The 21,223-nt window shown below is 37.2% G+C and overlaps 2 protein-coding genes across 2 annotated transcripts; both read left to right on the top strand.

The window, feature by feature from the left end:
- Positions 1 to 3,943: 3,943 nt before the first annotated feature.
- Positions 3,944 to 7,856, top strand: LOC118492140. Its single transcript, XM_035989939.1, has 4 exons — positions 3,944 to 4,332; positions 4,438 to 5,378; positions 5,456 to 6,721; positions 6,817 to 7,856. Exons 1-4 carry the CDS (start codon positions 3,944 to 3,946, stop codon positions 7,854 to 7,856), a joined length of 3,636 nt encoding a protein of 1,211 aa, XP_035845832.1.
- Positions 7,857 to 7,893: 37 nt separating this feature from the next.
- LOC118492139 (ATP-dependent DNA helicase PIF1-like) lies at positions 7,894 to 8,478 on the top strand. The gene has a single exon (XM_035989938.1). The coding sequence runs from the start codon at positions 7,894 to 7,896 to the stop codon at positions 8,476 to 8,478; it is 585 nt and encodes a 194-aa protein (XP_035845831.1).
- Positions 8,479 to 21,223: the final 12,745 nt, after the last annotated feature.

Raw genomic sequence — 21,223 nt, 5'->3', positions numbered from 1 at the left:
AACCCCCTGCAGAAAAATGCCCAGTTCAGGTAACTAGACACGGGCCGTGTTCACCAGACACGCCCCCGTGTCCAGGCTTCTGTTTCTTTTCTTTAATTTTCGTTACTTGCACCTGAACACGGGGTCGTGTCCGGTCCCCACGGGGCCGTGTCCAGACTGCCAGTAACATAAATCTTTGCTTTTTAACACTATATTACACATCTAATCAGCCTAAAAATTTATTTCTGGGACACATTGAGGACAATGTGTAATTTAAGTGTGGGGGGGGGATGCTAAAACCTTGAAACTTTGCAAGTCCTAATAACAAGCCTTACACAAAACTCTATTGGAACCGCTAATCACCCCAAATTTTTTTCAAAAATTTCCATTTTTTTACTTGTCTAAAGTTTAAGTTGGGAATTCTAAGATTAATAAGGTTATATTTTTACAAGTTTACAACCAATAGCGTCGTGATAAAAAGAACCAACATAAGAAAATTACGAAACGGCATGAAGCTTAGTTAAAATTTGATTATATATACTTGATCACATAGAAAAACCCATTCCCACAAAAAGTGAGTTTTGAGCCTTTATTGAGCATACAAATATACATCTTTAGACTAAATGCTCATTTTTCGTTTCTTGTGTGAATAGCCGCTTGGTTTTTACGACTCTAGAACTTGCCACGACGATTCATTCCCGGTCCTTACCAACTTAAACCCAAGTAAGTAAATGATGGAGGCATTAGGACTAACCTTTTTTCTTTCTACACCATTATTTTTCATTTTTTTACCACCTACCTAAAATCCCCCTAGTTAACCCCTTTGAGCCTAAACCTTTCATTTCTTTACCCTAAAACCTTTTTACCCACCAAAAACCCTTTTTTATTTTTACCCTTTATTTTAGTAACAAGCTCGGTTTGCGTGTGACTGAAAAAAAAATATGATGAAGTAAGAAATAAACAAACAAAGCTCTTAAAACAAAAGCTTGTTTGAAGAAATACTTCGAAATAAAAAGTCACTAAAACAAAATGTTTTACGAAAACCGACGCTTTTTACGCTTTTCGCCCTTTTCTACTAACCCATTCACCCACCTTTAGCCCAAGCCTTTACCCAAAAAGTCCTCTTGATATTTACAAAGGTAACGAGTTAAAAAGGAGGAGGATTGATTGCTTCGCAAGCTTATGGTAGGAATAAGTTCCATGCCGCTCTCGAGTGATTCACTAAAAATACACCTTCGGCCGAGTGTGAGTGATTTCTCCCGTGAGGTATGTGAACTTGTATATAAATGGAATTTTAAAAAGGCATGTTATGCCCAAATAAGTACTTTCTCCTATGAAACGTTCTAAACATATCATAACGAATAGGATTGTAAATAAATAAAAATAAAACCCGAAAAGATCTTGGATTTCCCGATACTCTATGACAAGCCAAAACCTTCTCTTCTACCCATTCCATTTGGGAGTGTAAGCCACATATTAAAGAGTTTTGCTTGAGGACAAGCAAAAGTTCAAGTGTGGGGGTATTTGATGTGTGTAAAATGCAACATATAAATTACATCAAATGAGGCATAAAACTAACCCTTTTTAAGTACTAATGTTGGAAAAAGAGTGTTTTTGTCTTCCTTTTGTATTTTCAGGATTAAATGAGTTCAAATTCACTAAAGAAGCAAAAAGACAGCTAAATCTAACATAAATACAAGAAAATGAACATAAGTGGATTGCCCGACCCCTCAACAGCATCCTCCTAAGCAAAATAGAGAAGGTAAAAGACTGAACACGCCCCGTGCTCAGCCAGCACGGGGCCGTGCCCAAGAAGCAGCAGAAAAGACAAACCTATAGAAGCTTCTATTGCCCACCACGGGGCCGTGTCCAGCGGACACGGGGACGTGGCGAAAGTACAGCAGGCGCATTAATTGTAATTGCGAATTACAATTAATGAAGAGAGAGAGTGTCAGACAGGGACGGGGGCGTGTCCAGCGGACACGGGGCCGTGCCCAGCCTTCTGTTCAGCCTATAAATAGGAGTGCTTGGTTTCATTGCAACTCATCCCTTGGCACACCACCTCTCTCACACTTCATCCACCACCCACCACCATCACAACACCATCATCCACCACCATCATCCATTGTCCGTCATAGAGTGTGTGAGTCGTCTCGGGATCCAAGATTGATCGTAAGAGTTCTTGACAATCAAGGCCATGTTTGCCTAAGTCTCTTACATCACTTGGTGAAGACAAGTGTTTACTATAATACTTTTTATTTTTAATCTTTTGCACTTTTTATTTGGTTTTGTATTAATGACTTTAATAACTAGTTGCTTATGTTGAAGGTGATCTTTCCTTATCGTTTGTCCGTGGTGTCTTGGCATTATTTTACTGTCTATATAAAATAAAAGATTTTCACCATTCATATCTCCACGGTCTATATGGAGGTATGTTGGCTACCTGGTCGGGGGTTAAGGGAACGGTTTGGTAAGGGTCTTGCCCTTGTTCAGCGTTTAGAGGTCCTGCAAGGGACCTAGGTCAAATTTAGTAGGATCCCCTTCAATGCCCATAGGTATTGGATGGCGGGGATCCAAACTCTTTGACCCCCTCATAAGTTAACTACTATTAATACTATAACCCGGCTATTTAGGACTGTATCCCTGCTGACTCAGACTACTTAGTCGAGGGTAACGTCACCGCCAAAAGCGGGGCCTACCATAATTTGCATTAATAACTTAATTCATTATCTTCCAATAATCCAACCCTTTAGGATTGTATCCTTGCTGACTCAAACTACTGGGTTGAGGGTAACGTCGCCTTCAAAAGAGGGGCCTACTACAATAACTAAGATAATCTCTTAAACAAGTGCAAAAGTGCGAAAATAATCAAAGGTTATACTAATACACGAGTCGGATCCAAGTGATTCATCTTGTCTATCTGTTTTTATTTTTATTTTATATTTCTGCATTTAGTTAGTTTTTATTTTCTTAGTTTAAAAATCTTTTCTAACTTTTTGATTTGATTAGACGTTGAGGATAAACCGGTACTAAAAGCTCTTGTGTCCTTGGACGACCTCGGTATCTTACCAACACTATACTACGTCCACGATGGGTGCACTTGCCCATATGTGTGTTTAGTGTTAGTAAATATCGTGTTTTATAAATTTAAAACTTGGCTAAAAGTGTAAAAAGGGCTTAAAATATACATCAAAAATATATAACACTTCGCACGCATCACTAATCATACCAAAAATCATGCAAAAGACCTATAAACTAGTCATGTTTCTTATTCATTAAACACACATAACTCTTAACACACATTTAACACTAACCGGTTGATGAAGAGGTACCGAGTCAAGGAAGAAGGTGGGAAAATGAAGTGTCCGAGTGATGATGATGAGCTTGACCGAGGTTCCTTATTGTTGCCAATTGAATCTGAGAGAGGGAGAAGGAGGTGAGCTTGATTGTTAGGGTTTTAGTGAGAGAGAGTGAAGGAGTGTGTGTGTGGGAGTGGGTGTGGAAGAATGGTGGAAAATGAGGGATGGTTGGCTTGGGCATGGGTTTTATACTCGGTTTGGGTGGTGCAACCTACAATGGTTCCGAGTGGGCTCAAAAGGGGTGTATGGCCCAATCCGGCCCCAACCGTTACTGTTTACTCGAGACCGAGTGGTCTCGAGTCGGGTTCGTTGGTCTCGGTTCACTATTATAATCGTATATATATATATATATTACATGCACATAGTTTAATACAAGGATTACATAGCACACCAATATAATTCACAAATTTCCATTTAAGAATTCGTACATACACATTGCTAATACAAGAGGGTTACTCGGGAAAACCCGAAGTGTCACATTATCCCCAAGTTTTAAGAACTTTCGTCCCGAAAGTTAAGGCAGCCACTGTCAAGCTAGTACGTGTGAGAGTGTTTCGACGGGGTGTCACAGAGATGCTATTTATGTATGTTCTTACTGTCATGCAATGATTTGGAAAGATGAAATGCTTAGGGGTAATTTGGATTCTAAGAAATCTTCTTTTTCTCTTTGTTGTTCGAACGGAGACGTTGAATTGCCTTCCTCACCTGCTCCTCCTCCACTGCTCGAAAGGCTTTACAAAAGAGTTACTCCTGAAAGCCGCAATTCCATGAATAACATTCGAGCATATAACATGATGTTTTCCTTCACATCCCTTGGTGGCAAGGTTTCTAAAACTTTTCAAAAAACCAAATGTCCTTATGTTTTTGGAGTGCAAGGACAAAATTACCATCGCATTGGTAGTCTGCTACCGAAAGATGGTGAAGAGCCCAAATTTTCACAGCTTTATATTTATGATTCCCAAAACGAGGATTTTAATCGTCTAAAGGTTGTAAGGTAAATTAAGCATTCAGTAAATTCTGATTTATGTCAAGTGTTATATATATATATATATATATATATATATATCTGATCTATACAATAATGTCGTTTTTTACACAGTGTCGAGCAAGGTTCGAAGACAAACAGTAAACAACAACTTGATCTTGCCATCATATCGAGTCTTAAAAAAATGTTGGATTCATGCAATCCACTTGTGAAGTCATTTAGAATGGTACAAGATTGTTTTAAACAAAATGATTGGCAAAATGTAAGACACAAGCTCATTGGAATAAGGGATGAGGATGGTAGAGTTTTTAACTTGCCTACTGCTGAAGAAATTGCTGCCTTAATAATTGGTGATTTTGATGGAGCATTTGATAAAAGGGATATCATAGTTCAAACAAAATCAGGCGATCTTCAGAGAATCAGTGAGCTTCATCCCTCTTATCTTGCATTGCAATATCCACTTATCTTCCCATATGCAGAAGATGGATTTAGACTTGGTATTAAACATCGAGGTGTTTCAGTTGATTGTGACATACTTAGAACCAGTACCACAATGAGAGAGTTCTTTAGTTACAGGATACAAGACAGAGCCAACCAATTTTCGTTGTTACTCAACGCCCAAAAGCTATTCCAGCAGTTTGTAGTTGATGCGTATACAATGATAGAGTCTGCACGGTTAGCTTACATAAAGACACAACAACCCAAACTTAGAAGTCAAACATTTAAGAATTTAAATAAAAGTGTTCAAAGTGGCCAAAGCGATGCGTCAAATTGTGGAAAACGAATTTTGTTGCCATCTTCATTTACCGGTGGAGCGAGTTATATGATGCAAAAGTATCTAGATGCTATGGCAATCTGCAAAGCTGTAGGATATCCGGATCTCTTCATAACAGTCACTTGTAATCCCAATTGGCCTGAGATTTATAGATGTTTAAAAGACAAACGGTTGAACCCTCAAGATAGACCGGATATTATCGCACGGTTATTCAAAATTAAAATCAATCATCTAATTCAAGATTTCAAGAAACATAAATTCTTTGGTGAGATACAAGAAAGTAAGTCATTGTAAATTGTTTTAATTAATTTCTCAAATAATACTTTTACTAACACTTTTTTGGATGTAATATTTCAGTTATTTATACAATCAAATTTCAGAAACGTGGTCTACCTCATGCTCATATATGTTTGTTCTTAAGTGTCGAGAGCAAATTTCCAACGGCTAAAGAAATCGATTTGGTTATTAGTGCTGAAATACCTGACAAAGAGATGGATGCTTCACTGTATGAACTTGTCAAACAATTTATGATCCATGGTCCTTGTGGTACAGACAATCCTCATTCTCCATGCATGGTTAATTTAAAATGTTCGAAGAAGTTTCCGAAAAAATATGTAGATGAGACTTGTGTTGATTCTGAAGGATATCCTGTCTACCGACGTCGTCAATCATGCAACACAGTAGAAAAAAATGGCGTTTTACTTGACAATAGGTTTGTGGTTCCGTACAATGCTATGCTACTCAAAAAGTATCAGTGCCACATAAATGTTGAGTGGTGTAACCAAACAGGATCCATCAAATATCTCTTCAAATACATTAATAAGGGTCCGGATAGAGTGACAGCTTCTGTTTACGAAAGTACCTCCACTGGTAATGTGAACCCTCAAAACAAGGAAATGACAAATAATGAAAATCTCTCAAACGAAACAGAAGTAGATGAAGTTAAAGCATATCTTGATTGTAGATATATTTCAGTGTGTGAAGCTGCTTGGAGAATCTTTAAGTTTGACATACACTATCGGCATCCATCTGTTGAAATATTACCTTTTCACTGTGAAGATGGTCAGGCTATTATTTATGACGATAATTCAAACTTGTGTGACGTGGTCAGTAACCCAACTGTGAAAATGTCTATGTTCACAGAATGGATGAAATGTAATCAAACGGATGCATTTACTAGAACTTTGAAGTATATAGAGTTCCCCAGATACTTTGTATGGATACGCAAAACACGAAAGTGGGTACGTAGAAAAAAACCTTTTGGTGCAGTTGGTAGGATACATTATGTACCTCCATCACTTGGTGATTGTTATTTCTTGAGAATTTTATTGAATCACGTTATAGGACCAATGAGTTTCAATGATATAAAAACAGTTGATGGAAAAATATATCATACTTTTAAAGATGCATGTTTCGCTCGCGGTCTGTTGGACGATGATAAGGAATATTTAATGGCCATTAATGAAGCAAGTGCATGGGCTACTTCTGATTTCTTGCGTACATTTTTTGTAATGCTCTTGATGTCAAACTCCATTTCTAGGCCGAGTATTTTCTGGAAGGAAACAAAATTTCTATTATGTGAAGATATATTATATCAGCAACGGAGGATTACTGGTATTCCTGGTAATTTTAAGAACTTAAATAAAATTTCAGATTCCATTTTACTTTAATCAAGTGTTTAAAAAATCTAATTACTAAAAATCTGTTGTATTTTTTAGATTTGGTTCTTAAAGAGGAAGAGATTGAAAACATTTGCTTAGCACATATCGAAAAACTGTTACTTGGTTATGGAAGTACGTTAAGCAACTTTACTGACATGCCAAATGTTCCTGACAACTACACTTCAGGATTGAACAATCAATTGATAATGAAGGAACTTTCGTATGATCGGGCTATCTTAAAAAAGGAACTTGCAGCTTCCCTAAAATCTTTAACTGATGAACAGCGAAAAGTGTATCAAACCGTAATGAATGCAGTTGTTAAAGGAAGTGGAGGAGTTTTCTTTCTATATGGTTACGGTGGAACTGGTAAAAAATTTCTGTGGAAAACATTTGCAGCTGCGTTACGTTCCAATGGTGAAGTTGTGTTGAATGTTGCATCCAGTGATATTGCATCAATTCTATTAGATGGTGGTAGAACGACTCATTCCAGGTTTGTAATTCCGATAAATGTTAACGAGGATTCTATATGCTCTATTGAACCAAACAGGGAGCTAGGAGGCTTAATCAAACAAACAAAGATGATAATCTGGGATGAAGCGCCAATGACACATAAGCATTGTTTTGAAGCTCTGGATAGAACAATGAGAGATATAGCCCGTTCGTATAATCCGTCCTTGCAGAACAAACCTTTTGGTGGAAAGATTGTGCTTTTTGGCGGTGATTTTAGACAAATCCTTCCAGTCATTCCAAAAGGTACCAGACGCATGATTGTAAATTCTTCATTGAATTCTTCTTATATATGGCAGGATTGTCAGTTACTCAAGTTAACTGAAAACATGAGGTTAAGAATGGGTACCAAATCAAGTAATTTTAACGAGACCAAGGAATTTGCTGAATGGATTTTTAGGCTTGGTGATGGTCTACTTGGTGGTCCAAAAGATGGAGAAGTGGAAATTGAAATTCCAGATGATTTACTCATACTCGACGCCGTCAATCCTATATCTTCATTGATCGCTTTCACATATCCGGATATGCAAAAGTTTTTATGCAATTCAAATTACTTCCAACAAAGAGCCATTCTTGCACCCCACAAATGAAGTTGTGGATTCAATAAATACAGAACTGTTAAATAGTATGCCTGGTGAAGAAAAGATATATCTCAGTTCAGATACTTTATGTGAGTCTGAGGATCAAACCGACCTTAACATGGCATTGTTTCCTCCGGATGTATTAAACAAATTGCATCTGTCAGGATTACCTAACCATAAATTGGTTCTCAAAGTTGGAGCTCCGGTAATGTTACTTAGGAACATTGATCAAACAAATGGTCTGTGTAACGGTACACGACTTCAAGTAACAAAACTTGGAAAACTTGTAATCGAAGCAAAGATTATTACTGGAAATAATATAGGGCATCATACTTTGATTTCAAGATTGAAAATGACACCGTCCGATAAAAGAATACCGGTGAAAATTGCACGAAGACAGTTCCCATTATCTCTATGCTTTGCAATGACCATAAACAAAAGCCAGGGACAATCACTTGAACGTGTAGGCTTATATCTTCCAAGGCTGGTTTTTAGTCGCGGACAACTATACGTTGTTGTATCACGAGTAAAGAGCAGGAAGGGTTTGAAGATCTTGATATGTGACAGGGGAAAACAAGTGTGTAAAACCACAACTAACGTGGTCTACAAAGAAGTTCTACAAAATCTATAGTCGTTGTAGAAATAGCATTTTGAAGAAAAGTCTTTTAATGTTTGAAGTTATTTGGTATTATGTTTTGCACATCCTATCAACATGTTTCTTTTATCTAATAATAATGGATGTTATTTTACAGAATTGTTTAAAAATATAGTATACATTTTTAAAAAATGATACCTTTAACAATTATAAAATAATGAAAGATAAGTAATAATAACATATATCTAAAAGATAAGAAATAACTAATACAAGTAATACTTTCAACGGTTTGTCTACCTTTCAGTAACATATGAATTAAAAACTTTTCAGTAGCTAACCCTTCGTACCACCAACATCAAAACTAAACTACCAACCTTTACAAAAGTGTTTTGAGCAAACCAGTAACCACAAACAAAAAACATTGTTTCCATATGTCACAGCCCCCGGTCCCTAGTTCCCGGGAACGGGCTGCCGTGAGCCAGTTTTGGTGGTATCACGTTTATTTATTCAATTTGGCAGCGGAAATTTTCATCAGGACCGTAGTTAGGAAATATTTAATCAGAGTAAACCACCTCGTTTAATAATATTAAACATATGGGAAAAACCCAAGTTTTCAATACACACGTTTCATAGGAATAAATCCTATTTATTTATTAAAAACATCTCTTTTATTCTTAGGTAACTTTATTGCCACTTTTCCAAGCCTTCAGTGCTGTCCAGCTGGCTTCTATTTGGCTTTCACATATTGTTACCTGAAACGCGTTTTAAAAACATTTTGTCAGTGGGAAATACTGGTGAGTGAATCCCAGTTTAATCAAGTTTATATAAAAACAATTTCACAGTGAACAGTATTAAGGGCGCATCCGCAATTACATTTGTTTCCAAGTTATATCAATTACCACCACACGGTAATGTTGTTCCGACTTATGGTCATGTTACTCCTTTACCAGGTGGTAACAAATTTTGTATACAAAACCCCAAATTTACCGACTGTAATTGTATTCTTACAAATACTCAATAACTGTTATTCGCATGGAAAGATATTTAAGGTTTTGTAAAAACAGTTAACAAAAAGATCTACAAAAAGTGGATCAACTCACATTGTTGTCTTAGGTTATTCTTTAGGGTTTCCTGGTGAATATCTATAATTTACACAAATGCACGTGTGTTAGTATAATAACCCATTTTAACATTAGTAATACCCTCCCCGAGACGGCATTCCAACGACTACGTCGGGCAGAACCATGACAGCCGTTACGGAACCCTAGATCAATCGGGCAGCATATCTAATACGTCTCCAGGGGTTACAATACTTACATCGTAGCAGAACCTCGCTATTTTAGGGGGTATAACGCCCGGGTATAATAACGCCACTATAGAAATTAAGTTTAAGAAGTGAATTGTGAATGAAACGGACTGAAGACCCGATGCGTGCTATTTATAGGGCTGAAATCGGACTTCCTCGCGGCCCGCGTGGGATATGGGCAGGGCTTACGCGGCCCGCATTGACTCCGGTCAACTGCGTAGCTTGGCCTGGTCATCGTATAGCTTCGTCGTGTGTTAGGCCACGTGGCGGCCCAGGGCTGCGCCACAATTCAGGACACTCGCGGCCCGCATGGACTTAAGCGAGATCATACGCGGCCCGCATGAACTTAAGGTTTTGGCTAAGTCTGGTTATACCCTGATGCGGCCCGCATGAGCTTAAGGTGAGGTCCTACGTGGCCCGCCTCAGCTTATCTTTTAGGGTTTTTAATTTATTTTATATGTTATTTTGTATTTTGGGTTCGGTTTTCACATACGGGGCACATACAAAAACATATTGGGTATTTTAAGATATATTAGGGTGTCAGAAATATTATGAGGGTGTCGATTTTACCGAGGGTTGTTATATCCTCCCCACCTTGTTTCAGAGCTCGTCCTCAAGATCTATTGGAACAAGTGTGGATATTTCTTTTGCATTTCTGATTCAAGTTCCCATGTGTATTCAGGTCCTCTTTTGGAGTCCCACTTCACTTTGACCAGAACTAATCTCTTATGCTTGAGATTCTTAATTTTTCTATCTTCAATTTGTAGAGGTCTCTCTACAAATTTGAGTTGTTCATTTACCTCTATATCCTTGAGAGGTACTATGAGTGATTCATCAGCTAAGCACTTTTTGAGATTAGATACGTGAAATACATCATGTATTCCTGCCATTTCCTCGGGCAGTTGTAGCTGATATGCTACAGGTCCTATTCGTTTAATAATCTTAAAAGGTCCAATATACCTGGGACTTAGCTTTCCTCTTTTGATGAATCTTACCACTCCTTTCCAAGGAGAGACTTTTAACAATACTTTATCTCCTACTTGGAATTCTAATGGTTTGCGTCTGTTATCAGCGTAGCTCTTTTGTCGATCACGTGCTGCTTTTAGTCGTTCTTTGACTTGAATGATTTTATCAGTTGTTTCTTGAACTATCTCAGGTCCAGATAGTTGTTTTTCCCCAATTTCTGCCCAACAGACTGGGTTCTGCACTTTCGTCCATAAAGTGCTTCGAATGGTGCAGCATTGATACTTGTGTGATAACTGTTATTATAAGAAAATTCTAATAAAGGTAAGTGTTCGTCCCAATTACCTCCGAAATCAATTACACAAGCTCTAAGCATGTCTTCCATCGTCTGGATTGTCCTTTCGCTTTGCCCGTCTGTTTGAGGATGATAAGCTGTGCTTAAGTTCAACTTGGTTCCCATGGCTTTTTGGAAACTTGACCAAAAATGAGAGGTAAAATGGCTATCTCTATCAGAAACAATTGATAAAGGAATTCCATGTAATGAAACAATTTCATTTACATATAATTTGGCTAATTGTTCCATACTAAAGGTTTCCTTCATTGGTAAGAAATGAGCTGACTTGGTTAGCCTATCTACAATCACCCAGATTGTATCATTACCTTTTCTTGTTTTGGGTAATTTGGTAACAAAATCCATTGTTATCAATTCCCATTTCCAAACTGGCATTTCTAATTGTTGTAACAAACCTGAGGGTTTCTGATGTTCGGCTTTAACTTGTGAGCAAGTTAAACATTTAGAAACATAGGCTGCTACATCCATTTTCATTCCTATCCACCAGAAATTTTTCCTTAAATCCTGGTACATTTTATCACTTCCTGGATGCATCGTATATTTAGATTTATGAGCTTCTTCTAATATACGGTGACGTAAATTTCCTAATTTAGGTATCCACATTCTCTTTTTATGGAACCTCCAAATTCCATCTGTTCCTTGTTCTAATTCCTTAATCATTCCCTTTAATTTTTCAGTATCCTCCTTGATTACTGATTCTTATGCGTTTCTAATCTGATTGTTTAAATCTACTTGTATATTTAATTTAAGAGAACGTACCCTTTTTGGCTTTTCGTGATACTTTCGACTTAAAGCATCAACCACCACATTGGCTTTTCCTGCATGATACTGGATATCACAATCATAATCGCTAAGTAACTCCATCCAGCGTCTTTGCCTCATATTCAATTCTTTTTGTCCAAAAACATACCTTAAACTCTTATGATCTGTGAATATGGTAAACTTACTACCATAAAGATAATGTCTCCAAATTTTAAGGGCAAAAATTATAGCTCCTAATTCCAAATCATGGGTTGAATAATTTTCTTCATGATTCTTCAGCTGTCTAGAGGCGTAAGCTATAACCTTTTGACGTTGCATTAATACACATCCATATCCGAACTTAGAAGCGTCACAAAAGACTACAAAGTTTTCAGTTCCTTCTGGTAATGCTAGTATGGGTGTATGGGTTAATCTTTGCTTAAGGATTCTGAAAGCTTCTTCTTGTTTTGGTCCCCATTCAAACTTAACAGATTTACAGGTTAACTTTGTTAAAGGAATGGCCATTCTAGAAAAATCTCGGATAAATCTTCTATAATAACCGGCCAATCCTAAGAAACTTCTAACTTCAGTTGGTGACTCCGGGGTTTTCCATTTGGTAATTGCCTCGATCTTTGTCGGATCTACATGAATTCCTTCATGGTTAACTAAATGTCCGAGGAATTGCACCTGTTTTAACCAAAATTCACATTTTGAAAACTTAGCATAAAGCTTTTCTTTTCTCAATAAACTTAAAAGTAAGTGCAAGTGCTTTGCATGCTCCTCTTTACTTTTAGAGTAAATTAGAATATCATCTATGAAGACAATTATGAATTTATCCAAATATGGTTTACATATTCGGTTCATCATGTCCATAAATGCGGCTGGGGCATTGGTTAAACCAAATGGCATGACAGTAAATTCATAATGACCATACCTTGTTCGGAATGCGGTTTTAGGAATATCTTCTTCCTGTACCTTTAATTGATGATATCCTGATCTTAAATCGATTTTAGAGAAAAATCGAGCTCCTTGAAGTTGATCAAACAAATCATCGATTCTTGGTAATGGATACCGATTCTTAATCGTGACTTTGTTCAATTCACGGTAGTCAATGCACATACGCATTGATCCGTCCTTCTTTTTAACGAATAAAATGGGCGCTCCCCATGGCGATGAGCTTGGCTGTATAAATCCCTTCTCCAACAATTCGTCTAATTGTTTCTTCAGTTCTTGCATTTCAGCGAGTTCCAAACGATAAGGTGCTTTGGCAATTGGCGCTGTTCCTGGTAGCAGGTGAATTCTGAATTCAACTTCCCTGTCTGGCGGTAGTCCTAGCAATTCTTCAGGAAAGACATCTGAAAACTGGGACACTACTGGAATATCTTTTAATTCTTTTCCTTTCGTGTTAGTGATTATAGAAATCAAATACACTATAGATCCTTTCCTTATATAACTTGCAGTTTTCATCACAGAGATGAATTTAGTGGATCTAGATTGTTTATCTCCTTTAATTGTGATCTTTTCACCTCTTGGTGATTTTATCTGAATTGACTTTTGATCACATAAGATATTGGCTTTATTGGCTATTAACCAATCCATTCCTAACACGACATCAAATCCTACCAGATTCATTGGGTAAAGGTTTGCAATAAACTTCTGATTAAAAATTTCTATTCTTGCTCCTTGCAAGATTTCAGAAATCTTAACGGTTTCTCCATTTGTTGTCTCTATTAGACATTCTTGTGGTAGTTTAGTTAATGATTGATTTAGGAGTTTGCAAAATGAAGTATTAATAAAACTTTGGTTGGCACCAGAGTCAAATAATACTTTAGCAACAATATCATTAACTAAAAACGTACCAGCAATGACGTCCGGAATTAGTCTAGCTTCGTCTGCAGTTAGAACGAATGCTCTAGCATTTTTAGTGTTCTTGTTGTTTGCAGCTGGGGCTAACTTTGGACAGTTTGGCTTGATATGACCTTTTTCTCCACAGTTGAAGCACATTCCATTAGTTGGTTTTCTTCTGCATGTCTTTTCCTTATGTCCTGGTGCTTTGCAGAAATTGCAGTAAGTAGAGCATTTTCCAGAATGCTTCTTTCTGCAGGCTTTGCAGTATGGTGCAGAGGTAGAACCTACATTCCTACGATTGGAATTCCCAGAACGGAATTCTTGAGTAAGTCTTTGGGTTAGGTTTCTCCTCTGGTCTTCTTCTCTAGTTCTCACTAATTCATCAGTCAAGGTATTGGCTAGTTCTACAGCTTCCTCTATGGTTTGGGGTGTAGCTGCCTTGACTACATGTCTAATCTCTCCAATTAATCCCCAGATGTAACGGAAGATTAACACTGGTCCAGGTGACGCAGGGGTTGGTACTATCCTAGTATATTCAAAGAATGTGGTAGTGTAACCTCATGTCTAATCTCTCCAATTAATCCCCAGATGTAACGGAAGATTAACACTGGTCCAGGTGACGCAGGGGTTGGTACTATCCTAGTATATTCAAAGAATGTGGTAGTGTAACCCTTACTGTCTACCCCGACCATTCTAAGATTCAGAAACTTATTTGCTATTTGTTCCTTTTCATTAGGAGGGCAGAATTTCCTTTCTACCATATTTTTGAATTCCTCCCATTCCATATTATAAACCCTATCACTTCCTCTTGACTGGAGGATAGTGTTCCACCATTCTAGGGCGGCATTTTTAAATAGATTTGAAGCAAACATTATTTTATCTTCTTCAGCACATTTGCTTATTTTCAGAACAGCCTCAGTTTTCTATATCTAGCGTAAGGCTGCAATGGGTCCTTCATTGCCCGAGAATTCTATTGGTTTACAGGACCAGAATTCCTTGTAAGAACAACCATATGGCATGGTTCTTCTTCTTTTGGGAATGGGCGCTTGAAGTACAGGTCCATTATTCACGTTGTTTTCCAGTTCACTGGGTCGCTTACTGCTATGCTTACTTTTATTATTCACTTCTTGAACTGTTTGAATAATAAATGGCATTGCATCTATAATTCCTTGTGCCACTATATGTTGAACGGCACTATTATCCATTTGGTTTCCATTGTTGTTTGGATTCTCATTAACCACGTTATTGTTACTCTGGTTATCGTTATTCAGATTATCTTGATTTTCCTCGTCGGCCATCTGAATTTTAAACAATTACCAAATATTAATATCACAATTAATATTTGAATATAGCCAATCACATGACACGCACTTTTAACCAAAAGCGTCGAGCATTGCGACCTTTACTCTATTTATATAGTATGCATCATTACACACAGGTACTAAAATTTAAATTACAATACCGACTGGAATGTAAAGCTACAATACTTATAGTAGGCATCCGTATTGTTTTTTTTTTTCTAACACATACACACATATATTATTTTATTATTAGTATTATTATTACTACCGTTCCTGCCATCACTTTTACCGATATGGATTCATCCAAAAATCCATATTACGCTCATCGTATTTCCATACGAGGCGTTCTCCCACCTGTCGCATTCTCTCACTGCTTTCTAAAATTTCCTCCCCAAAAGTCCTAAGTTCTTGGACATTTTCTGCACTCATTGGGGGTGCAGGTTCTAGGACTGGGTTTGGAAACTGGGGTACGGGTTCCTGGTACGGAGCCATAGGGGCCTAGTACGGGTATGGATTCTCTAAAATTTCCCTAACATATGCATCACTAATGTTGTAGGGATCTTGAGGATCTAACCCTGGGTAAGCTCCTAAGTTGGGTATTGGCACATTTTCCTGTATTGGGTTTTGTTGCACGTAGTCCCTAACATCGTCCCACCAGGGGTCGTAGTTGTTTGGGTCTAGAGGATTTGGTGCAGGTACCCTAGGTATCTCCTCCGGGTTGTAATCAGGCATTTCTATTTGGTTTTCTACTTCCATGGGTTGGTCAGGATTTTGTGGTTGGGGTGCTAGCATTTGTTCCAGGTTTGGGTCAGCAGCAGTGGTTGCTAAAATATGGATATTAGCGATACCCCTATTGACCATATCCTGATTATAAGCATCAGTCTCTCTTTTTGCTGCGGCTAACACTCGATGTTCCTGCAACTTTTTCATTCTTTTCCTACGCTCGTGCGCTCCCCTACTGAACCATCCCCTCTTTTTCTGAGGAAATGGTTCTTCAGATTGAGCCTTAAACACAAAGATTCCTTCTTCTGTGTCAGCAGATTACCCTGAGAGGGAAGGCTGAGAAGAGGAGGTGCCTTCGCTCCTAGGCGAACCAGACAGTTGACGATAGGCGTCAGAGGGTCCTTGGTCGCTCATACTGTAAACTAACAAATAGTCAGATAACACATAGCAAGAAATACAATTATACACGTATTTCCATAATTTATTTCCTAACACTTTGAATTTCGATGTCAGCAGAACACTTCTGTGGCTGAATCAGTGGCATAGCTCTGATACCACCTTCTGTCACAGCCCCCGGTCCCTAGTTCCCGGGAACGGGCTGCCGTGAGCCAGTTTCGGTGGTATCACGTTTATTTATTCAATTTGGCAGCGGAAATTTTCATCAGGACCGTAGTTAGGAAATATTTAATCAGAGTAAACCACCTCGTTTAATAATATTAAACATATGGGAAAAACCCAAGTTTTCAATACACACGTTTCATAGGAATAAATCCTATTTATTTATTAAAAACATCTCTTTTATTCTTAGGTAACTTTATTGCCACTTTTCCAAGCCTTCAGTGCTGTCCAGCTGGCTTCTATTTGGCTTTCACATATTGTTACCTGAAACGCGTTTTAAAAACATTTTGTCAGTGGGAAATACTGGTGAGTGAATCCCAGTTTAATCAAGTTTATATAAAAACAATTTCACAGTGAACAGTATTGAGGGCACATCCGCAATTACATTTGTTTCCAAGTTATATCAATTACCACCACACGGTAATGTCGTTCCGAATTATGGTCATGTTACTCCTTTACCAGGTGGTAACAAATTTTGTATACAAAACCCCAAATTTACCGACTGTAATTGTATTCTTACAAATACTCAATAACTGTTATTCGCATGGAAAGATATTTAAGGTTTTGTAAAAACAGTTAACAAAAAGATCTACAAAAAGTGGATCAACTCACATTGCTGTCTTAGGTTATTCTTTAGGGACATTGATCAAACAAATGGTCTGTGTAACGGTACACGACTTCAAGTAACAAAACTTGGAAAACTTGTAATCGAAGCAAAGATTATTACTGGAAATAATATAGGTCATCATACTTTGATTTCAAGATTGAAAATGACACCGTCCGATAAAAGAATACCGGTGAAAATTGCACGAAGACAGTTCCCATTATCTCTATGCTTTGCAATGACCATAAACAAAAGCCAGGGACAATCACTTGAACGTGTAGGCTTATATCTTCCAAGGCTGGTTTTTAGTCACGGACAACTATACGTTGTTGTATCACGAGTAAAGAGCAGGAAGGGTTTGAAGATCTTGATATGTGACAGGGGAAAACAAGTGTGTAAAACCACAACTAACGTGGTCTACAAAGAAGTTCTACAAAATCTATAGTTGTTGTAGAAATAGCATTTTGAAGAAAAGTCTTTTAATGTTTGAAGTTATTTGGTATTATGTTTTGCACATCCTATCAACATGTTTCTTTTATCTAATAATAATGGATGTTATTTTACAGAATTGTTTTAAAATATAGTATACATTTTTAAAAAATGATACCTTTAACAATTATAAAATAATGAAAGATAAGTAATAATAACATATATCTAAAAGACAAGAAATAACTAATACAAGTAATACTTTCAACCGTTTGTCTACCCTTCAGTAACATATGAATTAAAAACTTTTCAGTAGCTAACCCTTCGTACCACCAACATCAAAACTAAACTACCAACCTTTACAAAAGTGTTTTGAGCAAACCAGTAACCACAAACAAAAAACATTGTTTCCATATGTCACAGCCCCCGGTCCCTAGTTCCCGGGAACGGGCTGCCGTGAGCCAGTTTCGATGGTATCACGTTTATTTATTCAATTTGGCAGCGGAAATTTTCATCAGGACCGTAGTTAGGAAATATTTAATCAGAGTAAACCACCTCGTTTAATAATATTAAACATATGGGAAAAACCCAAGTTTTCAATACACACGTTTCATAGGAATAAATCCTATTTATTTATTAAAAACATCTCTTTTATTCTTAGGTAACTTTATTGCCACTTTTCCAAGCCTTCAGTGCTGTCCAGCTGGCTTCTATTTGGCTTTCACATATTGTTACCTGAAACGCGTTTTAAAAACATTTTGTCAGTGGGAAATACTGGTGAGTGAATCCCAGTTTAATCAAGTTTATATAAAAACAATTTCACAGTGAACAGTATTTAGGGCGCATCCGCAATTACATTTGTTTCCAAGTTATATCAATTACCACCACACGGTAATGTTGTTCCGACTTATGGTCATGTTACTCCTTTACCAGGTGGTAACAAATTTTGTATACAAAACCCCAAATTTACCGACTGTAATTGTATTCTTACAAATACTCAATAACTGTTATTCGCATGGAAAGATATTTAAGGTTTTGTAAAAACAGTTAACAAAAAGATCTACAAAAAGTGGATCAACTCACATTGCTGTCTTAGGTTATTCTTTAGGGTTTCCTGGTGAATATCTATAATTTACACAAATGCACGTGTGTTAGTATAATAACTCATTTTAACATTAGTAATACCCTCCCCGAGACGGCATTCCAACGACTACGTCAGGCAGAACCACGACAGCCGTTACGGAACCCTAGATCAATCGGGCAGCGTATCTAATACGTCTCCAGGGGTTACAATACTTACATCGTAGCAGAACCTCGCTATTTTAGGGGGTATAACGCCCGGGTATAATAACGCCACTATAGAAATTAAGTTTAAGAAGTGAATTATGAACGAAACGGACTGAAGACCCGATGCGTGCTATTTATAGGGCTGAAATCGGACTTCCTCGCGGCCCGCGTGGGATATGGGCAGGGCTTACGCGGCCCGCATTGACTCCGGTCAACTGCGTAGCTTGGCCCGGTCATCGTATAGCTCCGCCGTGTGTTAGGCCACGTAGCGGCCCAGGGCTGCGCCACAATTCAGGACACTCGCGGCCCACATGGACTTAAGCGAGATCATACGTGGCCCGCATGAACTTAAGGTTTTGGCGAAGTCTGGTTATACCCTGATGCGGCCCGCATGAGCTTGAGGTGAGGTCCTACGCGGCCCGCCTCAGCTTATCTTTTAGGGTTTTTAATTTATTTTATATGTTATTTTGTATTTTGGGTTCGGTTTTCACATACGGGGCACATACAAAAACATATTGGGGTATTTTAAGATATATTAGGGTGTCAGAAATATTATGAGGGTGTCGGTTTTACCGAGGGTTGTTATACCATACAAAATAACATTATCTGAAAAAGCGCCACAACCATTCAGTCAAACAAGAAAATACCATTACCCATGACGAACTTAAGGGTAAACTCTTCACGAGGAACCAAGTTTTTATCCTTCACAAACTGTTTCATGTTTTTTATGTAAAACCGATCATCAGGAGACTCGATACCAACTTGAACATCCCAAACATTTCCAGCAGCATCTACAATCTTTAAAGTTCTTTTCCTATCCAAGCCAAGTTTTTTAGCAAGAACTTTTTTAATGCGCTGTAACAAACCAAAAATAATGTTAACAAAGATAGTATTATAATATGGTTAACACAATGTAAGGTCCTGTTACTACTTTTGGGTTACAGAAACTTACAAAATGATTGTCCACACGAAAAACTACTGGAATAGTTTCGTTGTTCTTAGTTACAGCGAGCATTTCAGTTTCATTGTCCTTAGTTATGTCATCCACATCTTCACCATCAGAGATACTGATAACCTCTTCTACCACTTCTTCCTTAATAGCAGCATATAATTCCGGTGGCAAGATTAAATCAGCATCCTTGGAACAATTGAAAACAGACATATCAAATGTGTGAAGATCAATCATTTCAAACACAAGAAGATGTTCATCACTTAGTGAAAATTTCTTCTTAATCCGATTCCATCCAGTTGTTATGTAAAGCTGATTGTCACTAATATCCATTCGAACAAAAAATTTATGCTTCCCAGGACCTCTAATAACAACCAGATAATTTGGAATGGTATTGTCCATCTTGTGATGTACAAATAAACGAATGATATGCTACAACGAGAAAAAAAAATATTAGTAGTTTCATATACGGAACCATAATAAATAAGAAACAATAATAAATATACCGAACCCAGATTGCGAACTACATACCATAGCATCAGGTTTATCAAAATCGCCATTGGGTCTGTAGTAAAAATAATCAGATGGAGCAAATGCAATATTGTCAAAGAAATAAAATATCCGGAAACTTTGTAATGCTTCTTCATACTGAAATACGAGCCATGATCCAGATTGTAGTTTCAAAGTTTGAACTACGGAATACCACCCATTGTAGAGATAATAGAAGTTTCCTATATCAAATATCTTGACTTCAAAGACTTGCCCATTAGTTGTCCGTACTTTGACAAACCCAACAGGATAGTTAAACTCTTTTATCCATTGTTTATACTCTTTTGGCAGAACCTATGTATAAGTATATTAAAATCAGAACTGTCTAACATGATGTTATAAAGAAAATAAATTCGACATATCTGAGATTAAAATACTAACCAAAGATTTCCTTTGGTTGTCGGTCATGTAACAAGCAAAACCATACATCTTTCTATAAAAAGAGAAAAACATTAAAAGATGGTAAGTAACTGAGAGAACATGATGAAAGGAAATAGCATTAGTATGCAACCACTGTTTGACCAAAGTTAAACCACTTTTTTTTAAAAAATCTGTTTGACCAAAGCCTGTCTGACCAAAGTCAAACCACTGTTTGCAAAACTATGACTCTTAGTGGTTCAAAAGTCTGCTTGACCATGGTCAAACCACTGTTTGTCCAATTACAAACCACCGTTTTCTCCTCAAAACATTGTTTAAACAAACAGTGATTTTAAACATATATTTTCATCCATCTGTTAACCAAAGTCAACAGATGTATCAACAACAATGATTTTAAGTTGATGAGCATTATTTATGAAAAACGTTAAAAAGATTATTCTAATTAATGCAATTAAAAAGAGTATAACTAATAGACTAAAATATTATATAACGTTAAAAGGTTATTTGGGTATATTCAATGTCAACAATGTGAAATACCAAATGTTATTTTCGATGCCAAGAGTTTCTAAAGCTTATTAATATGTTTCTATTTTTGACAGTGTGATACAAAACCCCAAACATGTGAAATATAATCTGATAAAATCTGTCAAGAACAGCAACTGAAAGTTTACTAAACATCATAATCTTAAAAAATCTTTATACAACAACTGATAAACAATCATTTTTAACATAGCCC

The sequence above is a fragment of the Helianthus annuus genome, chromosome 5 (assembly GCF_002127325.2).
Source record: "Helianthus annuus cultivar XRQ/B chromosome 5, HanXRQr2.0-SUNRISE, whole genome shotgun sequence".
Lineage (NCBI taxonomy): Eukaryota > Viridiplantae > Streptophyta > Magnoliopsida > Asterales > Asteraceae > Helianthus > Helianthus annuus.
The sequence above is the reverse complement of the archived record's forward strand: the minus strand, read 5'-3'. Positions and strand labels throughout refer to the sequence as shown.

What these genes read in the sequence shown, in the direction of transcription:
- LOC118492140 (XM_035989939.1), top strand. Translation starts at nt 3,944, where the DNA reads ATGATTTGGAAAGATGAAATGCTTAGGGGTAATTTGGATTCTAAGAAA. An exon ending in AATCGTCTAAAGGTTGTAAG is followed by an intron (nt 4,333 to 4,437) that starts GTAAATTAAGCA and finishes TTTTTTACACAG; the next exon opens with TGTCGAGCAAGGTTCGAAGA. An exon ending in GAGGATTACTGGTATTCCTG is followed by an intron (nt 6,722 to 6,816) that starts GTAATTTTAAGA and finishes TGTATTTTTTAG; the next exon opens with ATTTGGTTCTTAAAGAGGAA.
- LOC118492139 (XM_035989938.1), top strand. Translation starts at nt 7,894, where the DNA reads ATGCCTGGTGAAGAAAAGATATATCTCAGTTCAGATACTTTATGTGAG.